At 57.1% G+C, this 18,762-nt stretch overlaps 1 protein-coding gene across 1 annotated transcript in view; it reads left to right on the top strand.

Annotated features, from left to right (window-relative positions):
• Nucleotides 1-2,603: 2,603 nt before the first annotated feature.
• The window catches only part of LOC120248690 (collagen alpha-1(I) chain-like), a 36,129-nt gene continuing 19,970 nt past the window's right edge, over nucleotides 2,604-18,762 (top strand). The window contains exons 1-7 of the mRNA XM_039257136.1: nucleotides 2,604-2,626; nucleotides 4,449-4,594; nucleotides 4,922-5,371; nucleotides 9,724-9,933; nucleotides 10,019-10,262; nucleotides 10,730-10,880; nucleotides 10,924-11,056. Of these exons, the coding sequence (XP_039113067.1) occupies nucleotides 2,604-2,626; nucleotides 4,449-4,594; nucleotides 4,922-5,371; nucleotides 9,724-9,933; nucleotides 10,019-10,262; nucleotides 10,730-10,880; nucleotides 10,924-11,056 (1,357 nt within the window). The remainder of the gene's footprint in view (nucleotides 2,627-4,448; nucleotides 4,595-4,921; nucleotides 5,372-9,723; nucleotides 9,934-10,018; nucleotides 10,263-10,729; nucleotides 10,881-10,923; nucleotides 11,057-18,762) is intronic.

The raw sequence follows: 18,762 nt of genomic DNA, 5'->3' as shown, positions 1-18,762 counted from the left end.
TCGGGCACCGGGCGCGTTCTGTCCCTTCGTGGGATTGCTTTGCACAAGGATCGCCAGGGTGTAGCTGCAGGCGGCGTGATCTGGGGACCTCGCGGCCGCTGTCCCCACCAGATGCGGGTGTTCCTGCAAACCTGCCTTCATTGATCGCTGACCCACCCACCAGATCTCCTGGGTCAACAGCCAATGAGGGGCCTTAGATGGGAAATCACTTGCTGTGGCTTGTGAGGATATGTTGCTCAGCAGGGAGGAGGCGCGGAGCCCGCCTGGAGGGCTCCGTCTCCCGGTCGCAGGCCGGCACTTCTCATGTGCCTTGTTAGGGGGTAAATGGCAGGTCTGCTCCGAGTCAGGCCTGCTTCCCAGCCTCTGCCGGTGCTTCAGCGCATCGGAACAGAGCTCGGGGACCCCCGCTCCCCCTGCTGTGCGCGGCAGTCTGCACGACCCCAGAATAGATTTCGGGACCCACAACAGGCTGTCTGCTGTTGGCCATGTCGCGATGTGGTCCTGAGGCTGCCGGGGCACGAGGCCGAGCCGTCGTCTAAGGGAAGCGTCAGATTGGAGCATCCTGGGCTCTGACATCGAGTTCTCTGCCCACATCCCTGAAGGACAAAGGTCGAGTTTAAAATACCACACTGTACACGTGGTGTGAGATCGTCTTAACAAAGTTAATTCATATTCTTATCCTAATGCTCAGCTGTTCTAAATATAAGTCTTAGGGTCTTATCCACATAAACTGAAGCCTTTCCTGAAACACTGTCGCCCTAACCCTTGAGGGCGGTGAGTATGACCGGCAAGTCCACTCGCAGAAACTGACCAGAGTGACCTGAGCAGAAACACTGAATGGAAACTCTCCCCACCAAGAGCTGTGAGCCGCGAAAGCGCGAATGACCCTGGCTTCCCCCAAGAGGGAAACTCCAACCCATGACAGAGGACTGAGGGGCTCCATCAGAGGGACCGCCAGACCCGGCTCCCGGCTGCCAGGACTGCTCCCCTCCCCCCAGAGAGCTGACGTCAACCACAGCTTATGAATTAGGAATAGATCGCCCTTGGGTGTTGATTCAAGGAGGCCATTCAAATACGGTCCATGTGGTCAGAAGCACGTATGGAGAAACACCAATGACGGCCTTGCTGGGAAAATAGGCCAGAATAGAACCTCCCCATCCGAGGATGAACGGTCAGCAAATCCAACAAAGATCCTCCTATCAAATGTCCTTACAGGGGAAAGAGGGGGAGGAAGCAGGGGGAGGGAGGAGAGAGAGCGGGGAGCATGCGGATGTTCACAATCCACGAGAAATACAGGGATGCAACTCGGCCTGGGAAAGAGAAGCTGCTCATGAGTAAAACAGACATCGGGGCATAAGACATAGAAAGGAAAGGGGAAAATTAACCCAGGTGCCCCCCTGACACCTCCGGGCAGACCTGGCCCCCACCCAGAAGAGCCAGCCCCTGAGGCTGAGCACAGCACCCGCAGGGAGACCCCGGCGCCCCGCCCACGGTTCCCAGAGGAGGACAGCACAGCGAAGGAAACCCCAAACGCAAGGGCCGTGTTAGACAACAGACGAGAGAGAAGCGAATTAGTGAACGGGAAGGCGGATCCGAGAGAATCGCCTGGATGGAGCTCAGAGGCCAGGAGAAAATGGGCCAGACGAAGAGACATGGTGGGTAGGACCTGGGGTCCAGGGTGTGTCTGTCACACACGCCCTAACGAGTCAGGAGGGAGACGGAAGGCGACTTAATGGCTGAACACGCTCCCGAATTGAAGAAAGCGACACATGGGCCTCTGGGCCAAGCAGGATAATTAAAAGGAGTCATGGCCACACGTGTCTGGGAAAAACAGACTCCTCCTCCTGTGTTTCTCCTTCGCTCTCAGACGAGACCCCACAGGTCAGGGGCTCCTTCCCGCACACTGTCCCCCTCAATGCCAGCCGCACGTCCAGTTTGTCACCTGTGTTGCTGACCGGCTGGCTGTAGACGGGAGGCCCCCACGGCCCCTGCTGGGTTTGGCTCACCTGATGGATTTGCTCCAGAGCTCCCAGACCCAGAGGATCGCTGCACCTGCTGGAAGACTGGTTTCCTAGGATAGGACATAAGTCAGGGGCAGCCGGGTGGGAGAGGAGCGCAGGCCAGAAGCTTCCGTGATCTCTGAGCCCAGTCGTTCTCCCCAGATCTCTGCGTTCGCCAACCACGCAGACACCAGCATTGACTCCATTTCCAGCCCCCTCCCCTCTCTGGAGGACGGGGTGGGGCGGAAAACCCCAAGCTTCTTAGCAAGGTGGCTCCTTCGGTGACCACACCTCAGCCGGGAGTCCCACCGGGAGCCGCACAAGAGTCTGAGATGCTTCCAGTGTTCTCCCTTAGGAATTCCCAAGGGCTTCAGACGCGCTGCGCCACAGACCAAGGTCAGAGACCGAATATTAGAACAAAAGAAAAGACTTACTACCACCAAAACAAAACACACACACACACACACACACACACACACACTAATAACTGACAGTCAGACTGACCAAATTCTCAGGAAACTGCTGAAACTCTTGCTCAAGAGCGAGAGAGAAAGATGTTTCCAGACAAAGACTGGGAGCTCACCACTTGTAACCCCCGCCGAAATGACCATGGAGAACTTCATCCAGTAAGCAGAAAGGACCAGAAGGGACGTAGGATTTGGTAGAATGATGCACAATGAAATGTGTAAAGCTAGTGATTAATGTAAATCAACATTGACGGTAAAATCGATAACCCTGTCACAACACGAACCGTAACGACAATACGGAGCGAGGCCAGCAGCACGGAGGACGAGCCCGGAGACACACTCTCAGGCGCTCCCACGTCCTCAGGTCCTCTGGGGTGGGACGGGTATGGGTCATCGTGGGCCCCGCCGGGCGGCGCACAGTGGCCGCGATGTCTAGTGTACGTGCTGTCTAGTGCACGCGCTGTGAGAACTCGTCGAGAATTGTAACCTGGAGCCTCTGGAGAGGAAGGGGACAAAGGAAACTCGACCGTTTCATAAAGACAGAAAACTAAATGTGAAAAAGGTGAGGAAAACCATGGCAAGCAGAAATACCGAAACGAGGCGGAGAGTCCAAGCAGGTGAGGAGCGCGGTGAATCCAGAGTCCCCTCACCCGTGAGATGCCCAGCAGCGTCGGAGCCGTGTGCGCAACGTGGTCGAATCCTCTGGAAACGGACTTCCAGGGCTCCGCCACAGATCCGCATCAGGTTTGCGACCTGGGGATCGGTGCCCCCGAGGAAATAACTCAGATGGTCCAAGTGCGGAGCCTTGAGAGAGAGACTGCTCAAGACGCGGAGGAAGAGGGGGCGCCTTGCGTCTTGCATTTGCAGGGTCTCCTCGTGCAGGGAGCTCATGCTTCGAGTGTGGGAGTAGGAGAGCGCGCCTTTCGTGGGTCGCTTCTCCCCTGCCCTCGGGGGGCGGGCCTGTGCGGGGCAGGAGCCTCCACACTGGGGGGTGGGGGGTGCCCGGACAAAGCAAAGCCTTTGCTCCCTAGGAGATCCCTGAACACTGCTGGCCCCTGCCACCCTCCTCGGGGGCACCGGGGGCCTGAGGACATAGTCACTCCTAGGAATGTGTCCAAAGATTCACCAAAGTCCACAGGACGTGTGTACAAGGATACTCACTGCAGCGTTTCTTATACCAGGGAAAATTGGGGAAAACTCAAATGTCCAGCAACAAGGGGTTGGTGAGTCCATCAAGGTTGGACCGCCCGCCGCAGCCGTCAGAGAGAACGCGGTGGGGGAGGGCCAGTGACGCGGGAAGTGTCTAAAGCAGATTATAAAGTAAAAAGGAGGTAACAGAGTCGCAGGTACAGCGTGACCCAATTTTCACGAGAATCCCTGCATGGGCTGTCTCGGAATCCATGGAGGCACAAATCCACAAGGGTGGTGGCCGGGCACCGACCGTGGTTCTTAGACGGGATGTGGGCAGGACTGTGGATATTATGGAGATTTTCGCTTTCCCATTTCCCCCCCTTCTCTATTGTTTCATTTTTTTGACTAGCCCGTACTTATCGTTCAGACAGAGAAAAGCGAAAGAGTGAGGATATTTCTTAATATGAAGTTACCTTTATGTGAGTTTTAAAATTGCTCTGTTCCTTTTATTAAGAAAGGATTTGCCCCGGCGCCTTGGGCGTACGCCGACTTATCCCCCCGAAGCTTCAGGATTACGGCCACTGGCACTGGCGCAACACAGCCAAGTGCTCATTTCCTTTTTGATGTTTTGGTCTTTCTCGGGGGGGGGGGGGGCACGTGGGCTGCAAGAGGCACACTTGGCAAATGTTTCTCTTTGTGTTGGGGGAGAATTCGTCTTGAATATTCATATAAGAGCACTTAGAAATCCAAAACTGACTGGGCTTTTCATAGTGTTGTGTAGTTATTGTTACTATGATAGAGAAAACCACTGAGACCGTGTCACTTCTCCATGCCCGTCATGGTCCCACAGGCAGACACCCGTGACCGCTGGGGGTGCCTGTTTAATGGGTGAACAACAGGGTGCCCACCTGGTCGTAAGCGGTCGGTACCGGGGTGCGTCCCGCCGTCCCGCCGTCCCAGGCCACTGTCTGTCTTTCTGCAAGGCCATCTGGGGAAGTGAGGAGCCGGGCTCCGGGCTGTTACCCCAAGTGTGGATGGACTGACTTGCTATAGGGATGTTCTGTCTTCTTTTTTCTGTCTCTTCTTTTAGGATTTAGGACTAAAGGCCGTTAATTTCCAGCAAGCTCGGCAACGGGCACCTGGGAGCCTCCAGTGCCCGCAGCCCTCTCTACGCCTTCCCTCGACGCTGCCCTCCACCGCGAGGGGAAGAGTAACCGCCACGTGCGTCAGGCCCAGAACTGTCTCAGCCACGTCCCCGTCCCTGTCGAGATGAATGACTCCTGCGCTGCCTTAAGATTACGAGTCTTTTCCCCTCTTTCCCAGGGCACAGCATCGAGACTACAGAGCTTGCCAGGCCGCGGGGCCGGGCCGCGCGGGGCGGAGGTGGGCACCGAGGCCGTCTGCCTCTGGACCCGGGGGGCGTCAGCAACAGGGGTCTGAGTGGTGGGCAGCCTGGAGGCGACGGCGGGACGGTCACTGACGGCCCGGCCTCTCGAGAGTTTGGTGCAAGACGTGCCTGGACGTGCCCGGCAGCGGCCGAGAAGGAAGTGGCGGCAGGAGCCGCGGTGTGGGGGCCGGGGGGCCGGGGGGCCGGTCCAGGGCAGCCAGAGGGGCCGAGTAGGAAGCTGGGGCGCGGCGACCAAGGCCTCCGGGGAGCCACCTGGAACGCCCTCAGGAAATGCCATGCGGCAGGGTCCAGCGGTGTGGACGCAGACGGACCCTTCCTGTCTCCACCCCCGGAAGCACCCTTCACGCAGGAGGCTCTGTGCCCTTGTGTGGAGAGGGTCCCCTGGGTGCTGACACATGGTGTAGCCTGGCCCCTCCAGTGCCGTGGCACTTCCCCACCTCCCCCAGATGCAGGAAGGAGCAGGGGGCAGCCTGCACACCCCTGCCCCTGCTCCCCACCCCTGCCTGCCCCTGCACCCCCTGTACCCCACCCCTGCCTGCCCCTGCGCCCCCTGCACCACGCCACCGCCTGCCCCTGCGCCCCCTGCTCCCTCCCGTGCCTGCCCCGGCGCCCCCTGCTCCCCACTCCTGCCTGTCCCTGCGCCCCCTGCACCCCACCCCTGCCCCTGTGCCCCCTGCTCCCCACTCCTGCCTGCCCCTGCGCCCCCTGCACCCACCCCTGCCCCTGTGCCCCCATGCTCCCCACTCCTGCCTGCCCTTGATCCCCTGCACCCCACCCCTGCCTGCCCCTGAGCGCCCTGCTCCTTCCCCTGCCTGCCCCTGAGTGCCCTGCTCCCTCCCGTGCCTGCCCCTGACCCCCTGCACCCCACCCCTGCCTGCCCCTGGGCCCCCTGGGCCCCCTCCACCCCCTGCACCTACCCTGCCCCCGCTCTGCATGCACCCCCCCTCCCTGCTCACCCTACACCCCGCTCCCCCTGCCCCCGCACCCACTGCACCCACTGCACTTATGGGTCTGCATCAGGGGAAGGCGGCCTGGGTGGCAGGCAGACCCACCTGGACCGTGTTTCCAGGAGTCACAGTTTCACGAGCAGCCCTGCAGCCCGCAGGGGGGATAGACCGTGGGACACACACACCCCGCCCCCCACCTGGGTGCCGTCTGGACTCCGGATCCTGCTCTCCCAAGTGCCTGCTCTTTGGCTGCAAGGCCCCGGCCTGCGTGGAGCCTGCGCTCTGGTCTCCACTGCTGGGAACACAGAGGGGGCCCCCCTCCTGATCACAGGGCCCCCTTCTGCTGACGGACCTGACAGTTTGTCTCCCTCCCCCAGACCTCCCTTCCCCGGGGCAGGAGGCAGGCCGCGCAGCCTGGGCCGGGGTCTCCGCCGGGGTCTTTGTGAGCTGGGCCTCGGGCCTGGCCCCGGGCTTGGGTTCAGGACCACCTCCCGGCACCAGGCACCAGCAGGTGCCTCCTCTGGGGACAGTTTGGGTGCCGTGTGGGACAGCCCGTCACACCTCAGAGGGATGGCCCCCCCCTGCGGCTGCGGAGGCTGTGAGGAGACCCGCCCCAGCCACGGACAACAGGCCGGACCGGCTGGGAGCAAGAGCCGAGCCCAGTTACACCACCGATTCATGGCTCCGCATCCACACCCACTCCGCACTTCCTGTTTCCTGTGAGGTAATGCGTTTCCTTTTCTCTTGTAAAGCACTTTGAGTCAGAGTTTCTGGGACTTGCTGCTGAAGGCACCACCTATTTCCTCTCGTGGCCCAAACCCCCTGGCCCGCCATCCTGGAACCGGGAAGCCATGCACACGGCAGCCCGAGGAGCTCTGGGGATGAACCGCCCGAACTTGCCCCGACCTTCAGTGCGGCGGGAACCTAGACGGGGCTCCTCTCCCGGCTCTGTGTCACCCCCAGACAGAAAACCAATGGGCCTCTGCATAAACCCCAGCATTTCTGCCTTAAGATGTCTTTCAGCAGGACTATTAGCCCATCGAAATATTACTTTTTTTTTTTAATTTTTTATGTTTTATTTATTTCTAGGAGAGAGAGAGAGACAGCGTGAGCAGGGGAGGGTCAGAGAGAGAGGGAGTCACAGACCGAAACAGGCTCCAGGCTCTGAGCTGGCAGTCAGCACAGAGCCCGACACGGGGCTCGAACCCACGAACCGCGAGATCATGACCTAAGTGAAAGTCGGACGCTCAACCGACTAAGCCACCCAGGCGCCCCTTAGGCCTGCTGAAATATTACATCTGTGGTTTTTGTCTCCACGGGTATTGAGATTACGAGCTCTAAATAAGGATTTGTGAATAGCAGTGTAAATACATGCCACCTAACCTTATAAATAACCCCACGCGGAGGTAACGGTAAGAGTCAGAGCTGTAAGTACTGTAAGTACTCAGAGGAGAAAACAACTCGGTGCAGGAAGGATTTCTACGGCACCACACGCAGGCCCACGTGTAATGAACCCGCCTGTGACGTTTCATTTGAAGAAGGAAAACCATGATCGTCAGACTCAGAGCCAGTCAAATTTTGATTCCCGTGTGAAAACAGCTTGTGTATTTTAATCTCATTCTTGTACTTAGAATTTTTTTAAAAAAAGAATTTAGTTAAAGACAACAGCAATCCTGTCAAATCCACAAGAATTTACAAAGAATATACATTCCTGGAAACATTCACTTGAAAATCCATGTCAGTCAATGGAGATTAGTAGAAAAAATCTGCTCAAGGATGTGACCGTCACACCATGCAGTCACTGGCCAAGACCACTGTGACCAGTTGAAACAAAACTTAAAACTTTTATTTATTAAAAAAAATTTTTTAACATTTATATTAGAGAGAGAGAGATAGAGTACTGGTGGGGGAGGGGCAGAGGGAGAGGGAGACAGAATCTGAAGCAGCTCCAGGCTCTGAGTTGTCAGCACAGAGCCCGACGCGGGGCTCGAACCCACGAACCGCGAGATCATGACCTGAGCCGAAGTCAGACACTTAACCGACTGAGACCCCCAGGCGCCCCCAGAATTTAAAACTTTTAAATCGACCAAGTTCTAAAAAAATCAACAAAATAAAAACATGACCAAAAAATCAATCAGGAACAGAAATACCAACTAAATGAACTAAGTCGAGAAGTTGATTATAAAGGAATGTAGAGTATAGAGGAGAATAAATAGGCCTCCATAATCTAAACACACACACACACACACACACACACACACCCCACTCCCTCACTTCATGTGCTTCTTCAAAACTATGTTAAGTAATTCATTTGAAAAACTTAGATATAGTCACCATAATTTAAAATAGGATGTGTGGACGTCCGAAGTGCCAAAAACAATAAAAGCAAAGAAAATCTAGTCTGTTTACACTGGTTATATTGACGTGACAGAATACCAGGTATAAAAGTACCGCAGAGGAAACATAAAAGCTGTGTGCCTTGAGAAATAGCTCTCCGGTTAGGAAATATGTTGTGTTCGTGCTTTCCAATTCTCAGACGTTACTATTTCCCCCAAAATTTTGCCATATAAATTTTTTTTTTACCACATGCAGCATCATTACTTTATAGTGTTTCTTAAAATTAACTGATGTTTTTACTTAAAAACATAGTATAGCTTTTTCTTCAGCAAAAATAACTGCCAAGTCAAGGGTCTACACTGTTTTCTCTTTCCTACTACACATTAAAATAAATAACTATTAAAAGTATGAATACAGTTTAGGAAGTACGTGTTCCCTGAAGTTATTTCCTAAAATGCCAATGACACACACTCCACTCTGGAAACACTCGCCATCACTAAATACAGAATATTTGATACATCCAATTTATTTTCTTTTTGCTCGTCATGGATCAAAAAGAACATAGAGGGTGTTAGCAACGGGAGGTCTGTGAAATGCAGGGTTTTAAAAGCAGAGCCCACGATCCCGCTGAAGGATCACACACACGCACACGACGCACCAGGAATGAGACTTCCTGCCACGTGACAGAGCTCACGGTGTGTCCCAGAGCAGGCACCCCCATAGCGCGTGGCCCGGGACCCCCCACAGCATGTCCACAGCCCGTGACTGAGGACAGTGGTCACCCATCAGGACAGGACACAGGGCAGGGGAGTCCCCCGCACCCCCTCCCGGAGCCCAGCAGCCGGGCTGTGACCACACGTGTGTGGAGGCTGACACTGTTCCCGTCCCCGCACCGCACCCGTGGCCCCCTGTTGACGCTCCAGAGACACCACTCGGGAGGCTTGGGCCCCAGGAGATCCACGCTCTGTGCAGAGTATGGGCTCAGCGAGCAGTCCCAGGGGAGAGGGGTGTGTGTGTGTGTGTGTGTGTGTGTGTGTGTGTGTGTGTTTCTCTGAATGTGTGAGAGTGTACATGACAGTGTGTGAGGGTGTGTGACTTTAAGAGCATGTGAGGGTGTGACTGTGTGTGTGTGAGTGTACATGAGGGTGTGTGACTTTACGAGCAGGTGACGGTGTGTGAGGTGTACGTGTGACTTTCTGGAGCGCGTGTGCGGGGGCTGAGTGTGTGGCAGCATCAGAGGCCCCGGCGGGGCGGTGAGGCCGGAGGGCGGCCTGGCTGACAGCGGACCCTGCCCCCCTCCCCCCACCCCACCCCACCCCACCCCACCCCACCCCCGCCCGTGACCGCGCCTCAGGCCTGGGCGCCCCCCCGGCCGCCCCCGTCCTCGGGGTGGGGGGTGTTCGGGTGCCCGGTCCCCGCACCCACACGCTCAGGGTTCGCGGAGCCCCTCACTCCCTGCGAGGCCCCCCCAGCCTCCCGGACACGGGCCCGCGGCTGGGGCTCCTCCTGCCGCAGAAACTCAAGGCTCAGTTTGCGGGTGGAGCGGGGATGCCCCCCTGGGGTCCGGAAGCGGCGCAAGGTGGGGGTCCAGCCTTCCTCTGCCTGCCGGGCGCCAGGTCACCCGGGGCAGCCGGTGCTGGAAGGTGACACGGTGGCCCTGGGCCTCCCCCCCGGCGGACCCACTGCCGGCCCTCCCTGGATGGGACGCCCCCTCCCCCCCACGGCCAGGACTCCGGGCAGGGCCGCTGACGCTGCGGACTGAGACAGCCACACTCTCCAAGCTGACCTCAGGAAACTTCCAGAAGCTCCTCCAAGAGCAAGAGAGTTCCTTCTCATCCTTCACTTCGCGGACCTCCAGCCCTGCCCCCACGCCGCCCGCCCACCCCCTCGGCCAGAGGCCGGTGCTCCCTGCCCCTCCTGCTGGCTGCACCGCTGGGCAGCGCCCACCTGAGCCCCAAGGCCCGGCTGACAGGTGACATAAAGACGCAAAGGGGAAGTAAAACCGAGCCTCCGGGAGTGACGGTAAGTCTCTGCCCACCGTCACCATCGTGCGGCTCACTCAGCCTCTTTCAGCAAAGCTGTTTTCCGTATGTGACGAACTTTATGTAAAATGCATGTTCTGAAACAGAAACATACAGAAATCAAAGTAAAGGGAAAGAAACGCACGCCCGGTACGAGGGCACGGGCGGGAGGCAGAGTGGACTTCCCTGGAGAAGCTTCTACCCCCTTCCGCAAGTGGGGCCAAGCGTTTCCTTAGGAGCCCCCTGGCCGCCAGGGCAAAAGGGTCACAGAACTGCTCAGGGGAATAATTATCACTTGTGAGAGTTTTGCTTTCAATTTTGCTCTAAATACACTTAGGAAACCTTCAGAGCACAGGGCGCTCTGCGCAGTGGGCGGGAGCGTCAGTTTTCCCCGCTTTGCCCACGTCTCTACTTTCAGATTCTCTGACGACGAGTGTCTGAGGGATGGTATTGCCTTCCGGTGGGTTTTCCACCATCGCAGTGACAACCCAAGAGACGAGACACCAGATCTACATCTGGAAAGTTCCGGGACGTGGACCTGGGGACCCTCGTGCGTCTGTGTCGGCCAGGTCCGCCGGGTGGCCTTGGGGGCCTCGCCCTCGGCCGGAACAGGGGCCGGTGGGGCTCCGAGGGGTGTGCGAGCACCCCACAGTCCGCGGCCACAGCAGTCAGAGGCCGCCCGGATCCGAGGGCCGGGAAGGAGGGCCCCTCGATGAGTGGGGCCACGGGGTGTGGACGCCGCCGGGTGAGGGCAGGGCCACACTGGCATCCACACACAGCTGACAGCCGGCGCCATAGCCCACGGCTCTGCAGTGCAGCCACAGCCACGGCCACGGCACAGCCACGGCCACGCGTGGTCCTGTGGGCCAGCTGCGGGCGCGGAACCCGGGGAAGTGCGCCCAGGCAGGGGCGACGCTGGGTCATCCTCCCTCCCCACAGAGAGGGAAGCTCGTCAGGAGGGCTCCTCTCTGAGCGTGTGGCCACCTCCCTGTGTGCGGCACTGCGATGCGAGGCTGCTGGAGCGTCCCCAGCAGGGCGGCCTCCAGACGCGCAGGAAGGAAAGAAGTGTCTGCTCCAGCCGCCCGGGAGTCCGGGCTTGGCTTCCTGGCGGCCCCGCATTCGCGGCAATACTAGGCAAGGCCCGCCTTCCTAGCCGGGTGGGGGTGGGGTGGGGGGTGAGCAGTAAGGAAGACGGCGTTTAGGGCGCCTAGTGGGCTCAGTGGATTGAGCATCTGATTTTTTATTTTGGCTCAGGTCATGATCCCAGGGTTGTGGGATCGAGCCGCACGTTGGGCTCTGTGCTTGGGATTCTCTCTCTCTCTCTCTCTATCTCTCTCACACACACACACACACACACACACACACACACACACTCTCCGTCTCTCTCTCTCTCTCCCCCATTCTCCCCCTCCCCCCTCAATAAACAAAATAAATGAAGATTTTTATTTTGAAGAATTCGTATGAAGGTGGTACAGTTTCTAAATTACCGCACCGTGAGGCAGAAGCCCCTCCAGCCCCTCGTCCCGCATAGCAGCGGCGGTGTGTGTAGCTGGTGTGCCGACTGCTCCAATGTCTCTCATTTTCAGGAAGTTACTGCATATCGTACAAGCATTTTGTGTGCGGTTCCTTCCCAGCGGAGCCCCACGTAGACTGAAGGCTGCGACCCCACAGGGGAAGTGGAGGGAATGGGAACCTCATGTTTTGTTCTTCCCACTTAGGTGCTGAGAGTTACGACCGGCTGTCTTTCTCTCATATAAAAAAGAGAGAGAGACAAACAACTGTCTGAAGCTCAAACTAATATTCTCCTCTGAGGTCGGCCTTCTTCATAAGTAGGAAATAGCTTTGCTCACTAGAAGATGCTATGAATCCCAGCCATCTGGGGCCTAGGGCACTTCCTGAGTTCTCAAATAATCCCCACCCTGCTAGAATCTGCTAGAATCTTCTAGAATCACTAGAATCCGGCAGCCTCGCATAGTGACCATATGAGCACAGCTCTGCTTCAAGGACTGTTAAGCACATTCACAGCCACGGTTAGGGTGTCACACTCTGAGAGCTGTGGCCTTTGGCTGAATTATATCACACGTAATTACCCGAAGGCAAGCTCCTAGCGCAGAGGCAGAGGGGACCATGCCAGGCACTTCCGGGGAAGGTCAGCATCGCAGCGCCGCGTGTGACAGACAGCGTGTGACAGGCTGTTGTGTGACAGGCTGCGTGTGACAGGCTGCGTGTGACAGGCTGCTTGTGACCAGGCTGCTGTGCTCACCTACAGGAGCGAGGATCCCTGCTGGCCTTGGCCAAAGTGACCTGTTTTCCTCAAACAGAACATGATGGCAGAAGGGTGTCAACAACCCAAGACTGTCCCTGGGCCTGGCGCCAGGGACACAGGACGTCCCCCGAGAGCCCCTCGGCCACCAGCAGGGCTCGGCCGCACAGCGTCCCAACTCAGCAATGAGCAAAAGCTGAAAGCATCTGCACGGTCGGCAGTGATGTTTTCGGGGCGGGAGCAGCCGTGGAGAACGCCCCGGAAATCGCCCCATCCTCAGAGATGTTACCTGGGTGCCGGCAGCAATATCCCGGACCCGGAGCCCAGCCGGGCTTCTGCCCCCCTCCTCCCCCACCCCCGCCCGGGCCGCACCCCCCAACCCCGCCCAGCTGGCTTTCACCCCGGGGGGCCCGCCGCAGCCAGACGACGCCCCGGGGCACCGGCCCTCCACCCAGGCAGCACCTGTCCCCGCTCACAGCTCGGCGAGCACGTGCTGAACTTCACGTTGAGGTTTCCTTCCTTCCAGGATCGCCGTGTCCGCACCCTCTGCGGGCAGCCCTCCTGTGGCCCGGCTCCGGGACAGGCCCAGCAGGGCAGCCCTTGGCCCCTCACGGTCTCCACTCTCTCTACCAACCCGCGGGGACGGGACGCGCGGGGAAGGGCCCTCACCTCGTGCCCAAACCGTCCCGGTCAGTCTGGACTTTTGTGTGAAGACTCGGGAAGAGAAAGACGAGGAGGAAGGGGCTGGGGAGAAAAGCAGTTCCCCGAGAGGCTGAGAGAGGTGGCCTGGTTGATAGTTTCAAGGGGTTGGGGCTGGGACTTAACCCAGGTCGTTCTGACCCAAAGCCAGTGCTTTCTACGTCAGAGACAGAATCGTCAGTGAGAGGACGGGGCTATCCACATCGCTAGCTCCGATTTTCTGAACTCCAGCCTGGAGACAGCTGTGCAAATGCCCTGGGGCCCAGGAGCACCTGTAGCTCATCTGCTCACTCGCATTCGAGGTCGTCGCTCTGCATTCAGCACCAACCGGTGTAACCGGCGTACGATGTCATGCAGCCCCCGGTTTTAAAAGCTTGGGAGCTCGCTGAGGACCTATCACAGGCATCTGGAAAAGTCCAGGGACAGATGACGGGTGTCCAGCCAGGGTTACAGATGTGGTGACGATACTGGCTCATTAAAAATTGAGACACAGTGCCTCTTTCTGATGTGAGAGTTTATTAATATGAAACCTCTTCCAAAGGCACACAAACGGCTTGTTTGTTTTATACACTGGAGGACTGTGCTCCCCCCACCACGATGAGGTATGAGATCCGCAGCCCTAGTGGGGGGTGGGGGAGGGGACCTAGAAACCCCAGGAGGGGGGGGAGCCTGGCATGGAGGCCGCCCGCGGTCGGGGTGAGGGGCTCTGGAGGGAGGGGCCAGGAGACGGGACCCGGTCCCCTGCTGTCCCCGTGTTCCCAGCGGCCAGTGTGGCCTCCGGCTCCCGTGTGTCTTAGGGAAACGCGCTGACCGCGCGAGGGCGAGGGGAGCGCGCTGCGGGGGAGAAGCGAGGTCGTGTGCACAGACCTCACGGCCCAGCTGGGGCTGCACACGTCTTCCCTCGCACATGTGTTCTAAATAAGGCTTCTCTCAGAGTGGCCCAGAAATAGCCGGATGGGAGGAGCTGGGAACCAGGAATCGCTACGGTTTTACACAGAACATGCTTTATTTTCAAAAGGGGTGTGTCCTGTGGATTAAAGGGAGAGAAACTCTTGGGGCGCCTGGGTGGCTTAGTCGGTTAAGCGTCCGACTTTCGCTTAGGTCATGATCTCGCGGTTCGTGGGTTCGAGCCCCTCGTCGGGCTCTGTGCTGACTGCCACCTCAGAGCCTGGAGCCTGTTTCAGTCTGTGACTCCCTCTCTCTCTGACCCTCCCCTGCTCACGCTGTCTCTCTCTCTCTCCTAGAAATAAATAAAAATATTAAAAAAAAAAAAAAAAAGGGAGAGAAACTCTGAACCAGCCATAAGTTATGCCACAACGTGGCCAGGAGGCCCTCAGAACGAAGCTGGACGGCCAGCTCCGCAGCTCGTGGGAAGGCCGTGCCTGGGAGAGCAGGTGGCTCAGGAGGCCGTTCCCGGGGGCACAGGGAACCCACAGCAAACTTGACATATCCCCGTTGGCCCTCCCACTGGCAGGGTTTTTGTGCAAGAACAAGAACAATGGCCTCCTTGCAGTGTTCCAGAACCTTCTCTTAGGTTCTGCCTGTCCAGCTGGAACAACGAAAATGTTCCTCGAAGCTTCTCCAGTGCAGGCTTCTCACACACTGACAACCCCCTCCCGGCCATCCCACCCACACCCTCCACCCTTCCACCTGCTTCCCTGCAGGGACCCTGCCCCAGGGCCTTTGCACCAGGTGCTTCTAAGGTTGGGCTTCCCTCACAGACTGGGAATTTCGCACCACACGTGAGGCATGCAGCTGGCCCGCAGGGAAAGGGAGGCTGTTTCCCTGCATTCCTAGGAAAAGCTGTGAAAGGGACATTGAGGAAATAAAGTCTTCACCATTTGGAGCTTGGCATCAGACTGAGGAAAGAAAGGAGAATTCTAGGAAGTTGGCTGTAAATGTAAGCGCGCTGACAGGTTTCAGGGCCTGGGGTGTGGCTCTGCACTTACGCAATCATCACTGCACACTGGGAAAATCCATGAGACACACACAAGTCACAGCGAGCAAAGTTCAGGGTGCGCACCAGGCCGTGGTCCCCAAGTCTCCCAACGAGAGAGGCAACACTAAAGGTCGTTTATACTTTCAACCTTAAATCTTTCACTGCAGCTGCGGGGGGCGCCCCTGGGGCTCCTGACATAGTCAGCTCAGCAAGTTCCGGGGGAGGGGGCGCCCCGGGGCTCCCCGACAGTGTGCTGAGCAAGTTCAGAAGAAGGCAGGAGAGCGAAGCGGGGCTAACATCACGAGCCAGTTCGCTGAGCGGGTGGTTCATGGTTACTGCTGGCACTTGGGGGAGGCTGTGGCACAGAGCAGACGGCGATAGTGGACAGGGCGGGTGACCGCGCGGGCGGGCTGGCGAGCGGACGCTGCTGTAACTTGCTATGTATGAGCCTCCCTGTGTCCTTATCTCCCAGCCGGGTCGCCCCTTCCTGCGCGCAGGGGGGAGGCTGAGAGCACACTTGATCTTCAGCACCAGGATCATCCCCGTGCAAAGGCCACGCCCACCACAGCCGGGGGACCTAGTTTCCCCCCAGCCTGAGAGGCCAGAGGCTGGGCCACAGGGCACCGCAGACTTGGGGTCGGAGCCTGCCTCCGGTGTAACTCGCCGTCTCCAGTAGGACCGGGTACCTGCATCCGTGCCCACGTGTGTTCACACGGACAAACCAGTGTGTGCCCGTGTCCCGGTGAGCAACAGACCGAGCCCCTCCTGTCATGGGGTTTACGCTCCAGCAAGAGACAGACAAGGATTGTGACTCACGCACAAGGTGTGCGGTGCGGCTGTGACACATCGGTGAGGCCGGGGGGGGGCGGGGGGCTCAGGAGGGCTGCGATTCTGGGAGTCACTTGGCTCCTGCACTTGGAGCCCGTGCACCACCACCCTGGCCCCAGCCTGCGGGAGCCCCCGACTTAAATAAAGTGGCCCGGTAGTTGTCACCGTGAAGCAACCACTGGGCAAAGAAGAGCAAGTGGGAGATCGGTGCGGGGACACTGGGGCACGGAAGGGGGCGCAGGGGGCAGTGGACTCGGGGGGCTCAGGCATGTCTTAGACACACTTCCGAGCAGGAGGAAGGGAGGGAGGGAGGGAGAAGGGAGTCATGGGAACAGTTCAGCCCGTCCCAGCCGTAGAGAAGAAACAGCAGCCGCAGCAGCAGGGAGAGGGAAATTCCATGCAAAGTACGGGTGTCAAAGCCACCCTTAAAACATACCCAAGGGGCGCCTGGGGGGCTCAGTCGGTTAAGCGTCCGACTTCGGCTCAGGTCGTGATCTCTCAGTTCGTGGGTTCCAGCCCCGCGTCGGGCTCTGTGCTGACAGCTCGGAGCCTGGAGCCTGTTTCAGATTCTGTGTCTCCCTCTCTCTCTGCCCCTCCTCTGCTCATACTCTGTCTCTGTCTCAAAAATAAAACAATAAAAATACATATTCCAAGAAACAGGAAAAAAAAGTTTTTATAATAAGCTATTTGAAATGTAGCTAAAAATAAAGAGAATAAGAAATCACAGAGAACAGAATTCGAGGATGAAATGAGACAACAGAATAAAATGAAACGTTGCAGAGACGTGGAAACAGATGAGGCCAAGAAGTCACACGGGAGAAGGGACGGCCACATCCGAAACCTTGGGGACCAGCCAGCCAGAGCTGACGCCGGGCTGCGCGGGAAGGAGGCCGCAGCCAAGCTGAGACGCTCCCGCGAGGAGAATGAACGCGAGAGCAACATCATGACAGCGTGTTCGGTTGGAATGAGTAAACGCCGTGTTTGCAGGTTTAAAAAGTCGAAAGTGGCAGTTCCGTGCGGCTCAACTTAACTAGACGTGGAGACGAGCCAGAGGGCAATCGGTGTATCAGAAACAAGAATGACACACAAGAATACGTACATATCATGGGAAGGTTTCCAGAAGTGAGAAAAAGCCATGGCTGTAGATTGAAAGGATGCTTTCCCTGTTCCAGGAAGCACTGGTCACAACCGTCGGTCACGGAGACTTACCCTGGTGACCTTACTAATTTCAGGGACCAGAGACACCTCGTCTGAGTGTCCAGGCGGGAGGGTAGGCGTCTGCATCAGCTACCGAGGGGAAGCAGGCCGGCCTCAGACTCAGCAGCATTGCCGGCCAGAAGACGTTCTGGAAGCAGCCCCTCAGGACGGGCTCCCCGAGAATCACGCCCACCTGTGGGGCTGCTCCGCCACAGAACGGGGCTGGTAGAACCTTCTTGAAAACGATGCGGGATGTCAGACATGGAGCCACACAGCAGCTAAATCAATATTTCTTTAAAACTTACTGGTGAAAAGCTGGGGTGAAAAGCCGCTGAACCTCCCTGAAGGCAGAAAGGACCAGAACGGAAGACCGGGGCCATGACGGGTGCAGAACGAAGTGTAGACGGTAAGAAATCAAGTCTGCAAACGTGGTGTAACCGACAGACGCTGCTGGTGGCGGCTGGGAGCAGAGGCTGGGGGACAGGTCAGGATGCAAAGGGGAATCAATAGGGTTTTCACGTTATAACGCTGAAGGTTTTAATTTAAAAATGAAAGTTGAGGGGCGCCTGGGTGGCTCAGCCGGTTAAGCATCTGACTTCAGCTCAGGTCATGATCTCGTGGTCTGTGAGTTCAAGCCCCTCATCAGGCTCTGTGCTGACAGCTCGGAGCCTGGAGCCAGTTTCAGATTCTGTGTCTCTCTCTATCCTCACCTGTTCACACACTCTCTCTCTCCCTCTCAAAAATAACTAAACATTATTTTTAAAAAAATGAAAGTCGACCATAACCCCAATCTTTTAGCTTCATTCCTTTGATCCTTTGGGTTTTTAAGAACTAATTTCACATATTTAAAAAAACATATATCTTAACTTATATTTCCTTTCTTTTCATTTCTTTTGGTCAATTCCAAGTAATACAAAATCCATTAATTAATGTATTTTTAAAATCTTTTTAATGTTTATTTATTTTTGAGAGAGAGACACATAGAGTGTAAGCAGGGGAGGGGCAGAGAGAGAGGGAGACACAGAATCTGAAGCAGCTCCAGGCTCCGAGCTGTCAGCACAGAGCCCGACGCGGGGCTCGAACCCACGAACCGTGAGATCATGACCCGAGCTGAAGTTGGATACTTAACTGACTGAGCTCCCCAGGTGCCTCTGGTGATGTATTTTAAAAATCATTGATCTTATTTATTTTATTTTTTTTATTTCTAGGAGAGAGAGAGAGAGAAACGGTGTGAGCAGGGGAGGGTCAGAGAGAGAGGGAGACATAGAATCTGAAACAGGCTCCAGGCTCTGAGCTGGCAGTCAGCACAGAGCCCCACGCGGGGCCCAAACCCACGAACCGCGAGATCATGACCTAAGCGAAAGTCGGACGCTTAACCGACTAAGCCACCCAGGCGCCCCTCATTGATCTTATTTTTGCACAATGGTTCGTACCCATGAGAAAAGCCGTCTGGAGGAATCTCTGAAGTGTTTACCAGATGCGCGGTTGTGAGTTCGAGGCAATGACATCGGGATGAATTTTTGCT

The sequence above is a fragment of the Hyaena hyaena genome, unplaced genomic scaffold, assembly GCF_003009895.1.
Source record: "Hyaena hyaena isolate Hyena2069 unplaced genomic scaffold, ASM300989v1 scaffold_603, whole genome shotgun sequence".
NCBI classification, from domain to species: domain Eukaryota; kingdom Metazoa; phylum Chordata; class Mammalia; order Carnivora; family Hyaenidae; genus Hyaena; species Hyaena hyaena.
Note: the sequence above shows the minus strand (reverse complement) of the source record. Positions and strands in the feature narration are given on the sequence as shown.